The sequence below is a fragment of the Eimeria mitis genome, genomic scaffold (assembly GCF_000499745.2).
Source record: "Eimeria mitis Houghton genomic scaffold, Emh_scaff4234, whole genome shotgun sequence".
NCBI classification, from domain to species: domain Eukaryota; phylum Apicomplexa; class Conoidasida; order Eucoccidiorida; family Eimeriidae; genus Eimeria; species Eimeria mitis.
In genome coordinates this window covers 1,248-2,618 of record NW_013572559.1, presented here as the reverse complement: position 1 = coordinate 2,618, position 1,371 = coordinate 1,248, and the positions used below count along the sequence as shown (strand labels likewise).

General features: G+C 43.1%; 1 protein-coding gene across 1 annotated transcript; it reads right to left on the bottom strand.

Moving 5' to 3' along the window:
• Window positions 1-686: 686 nt before the first annotated feature.
• On the bottom strand, window positions 687-1,043 carry EMH_0073620 (uncharacterized protein; the record flags this gene model as incomplete). The annotated part of the gene is made up of 1 exon (XM_013499354.1): window positions 687-1,043. The coding sequence occupies one exon, from the start codon at window positions 1,041-1,043 to the stop codon at window positions 687-689; it is 357 nt and encodes a 118-aa protein (XP_013354808.1).
• Between the last annotated feature and the right edge of the window lie 328 nt (window positions 1,044-1,371).

Below are 1,371 nucleotides of genomic sequence, written 5' to 3'. Positions count from 1 at the left end.
ATATATATATATATATATATATATATATATATATATGTATATATATATATATATATATATATATATATGTTTATATGTTTATATATAATTGGGGTTTGTTCATAATTAGGGTTTATAATGAGGGTTTAGGGTTTATAATGAGTGTTTAGGGTTTAGAGTTTAGGGTTTATGAGGGTTTATGAGGGTTTAGGGTTTATGAGGGCCTAGGGTTTAGGGTTCACGGCATGTCTGCGCTGGCGGCATTGAGTATGATGGAGTCATGGGGGCTTATAATTCGTGTTTCTAATTAGGGTTTAGGGTTTATGAGGGTTTATACGGGTTTATGAGGTAATTAGGGTTTAGGGTTTATGAGGGTTTATGAGGGTTTAGGGTTTACGGCATGTCTGCGCTGGCAGCATTAAGTATGATGGAGTCATGGAGGCTTATAATTAGTGTTTCTAATTAGGGTTTAGGGTGTATGAGGGTTTATAAGGGTTTATAAGGGTTTATGAGGGTTTAGGGTTTATGATGGTTTAGGGTTTACGGCATGTCTGCGCTGGCAGCATTAAGTATGATGGAGTCATGGGGGCTTATAATTAGTGTCTATAATTAGGGTTTATTGTGTGTGAGGGTTTATAAGGGTTTATGAGGGTTTAGGGTTTATAATTAGGGTTTAGGGTTTATGAGGGTTTATGAGGGTTTAGGGTTTACGGCATGTCTGCGCTGGCAGCATTAAGTATGATGGAGTCATGTGGGCTGAAATCTTCTTGGGGGAAGTATGGGGCCCCTGCTGCTGCTGCTGCTGCGTCTCTGTCTCCTTCTTCTGAGGAGATGAGGTGTACTATCTGTTGCGGGATGCTGCGTATATCTATGGCTGATCCTTCTATAGACATTTCAATCAGCAGCTGTATATCTCGGTCTTGCTGCTGCTGCTGCAGCTGCTCCTGCTGCTGTTGTTGCTGCTGTTGCTGTTGCTGCTGCTGCTGCTTTGTTTGCTGCTGCTGGTGATGGTGATGGTTTTGTTGCTGCTGTTTTTCTTGAGCGTGGTGGGGTTGTAAACGCATGTTTGGGGCTTGGATTGACCCTCTGCATGCGTTTATATTTATATTATCATAACATAAACGCAGCGGCAACAGAGAAGTAGGAGAAGAGGAGACAGAAATACAAGAAGATAAATTTTTACTCGCGCCAGAGGAGACACCTGAGGTGTCTCCGCAGCTCTTATCTATAGATATATGTGTACATCTATTTCCTTCTCCGTTGCTGCTGCTGCTGCTGCTGCTGCTGCTGCTGCTGCTGCAGTGATCCGAGGAGCAGATAGACAAAGTTTCTTCGCCGCATCCGTTTGATGCTGCTGCTGCTGCTGCTGCTGCTGCCGCTGCAGCAGCAGCA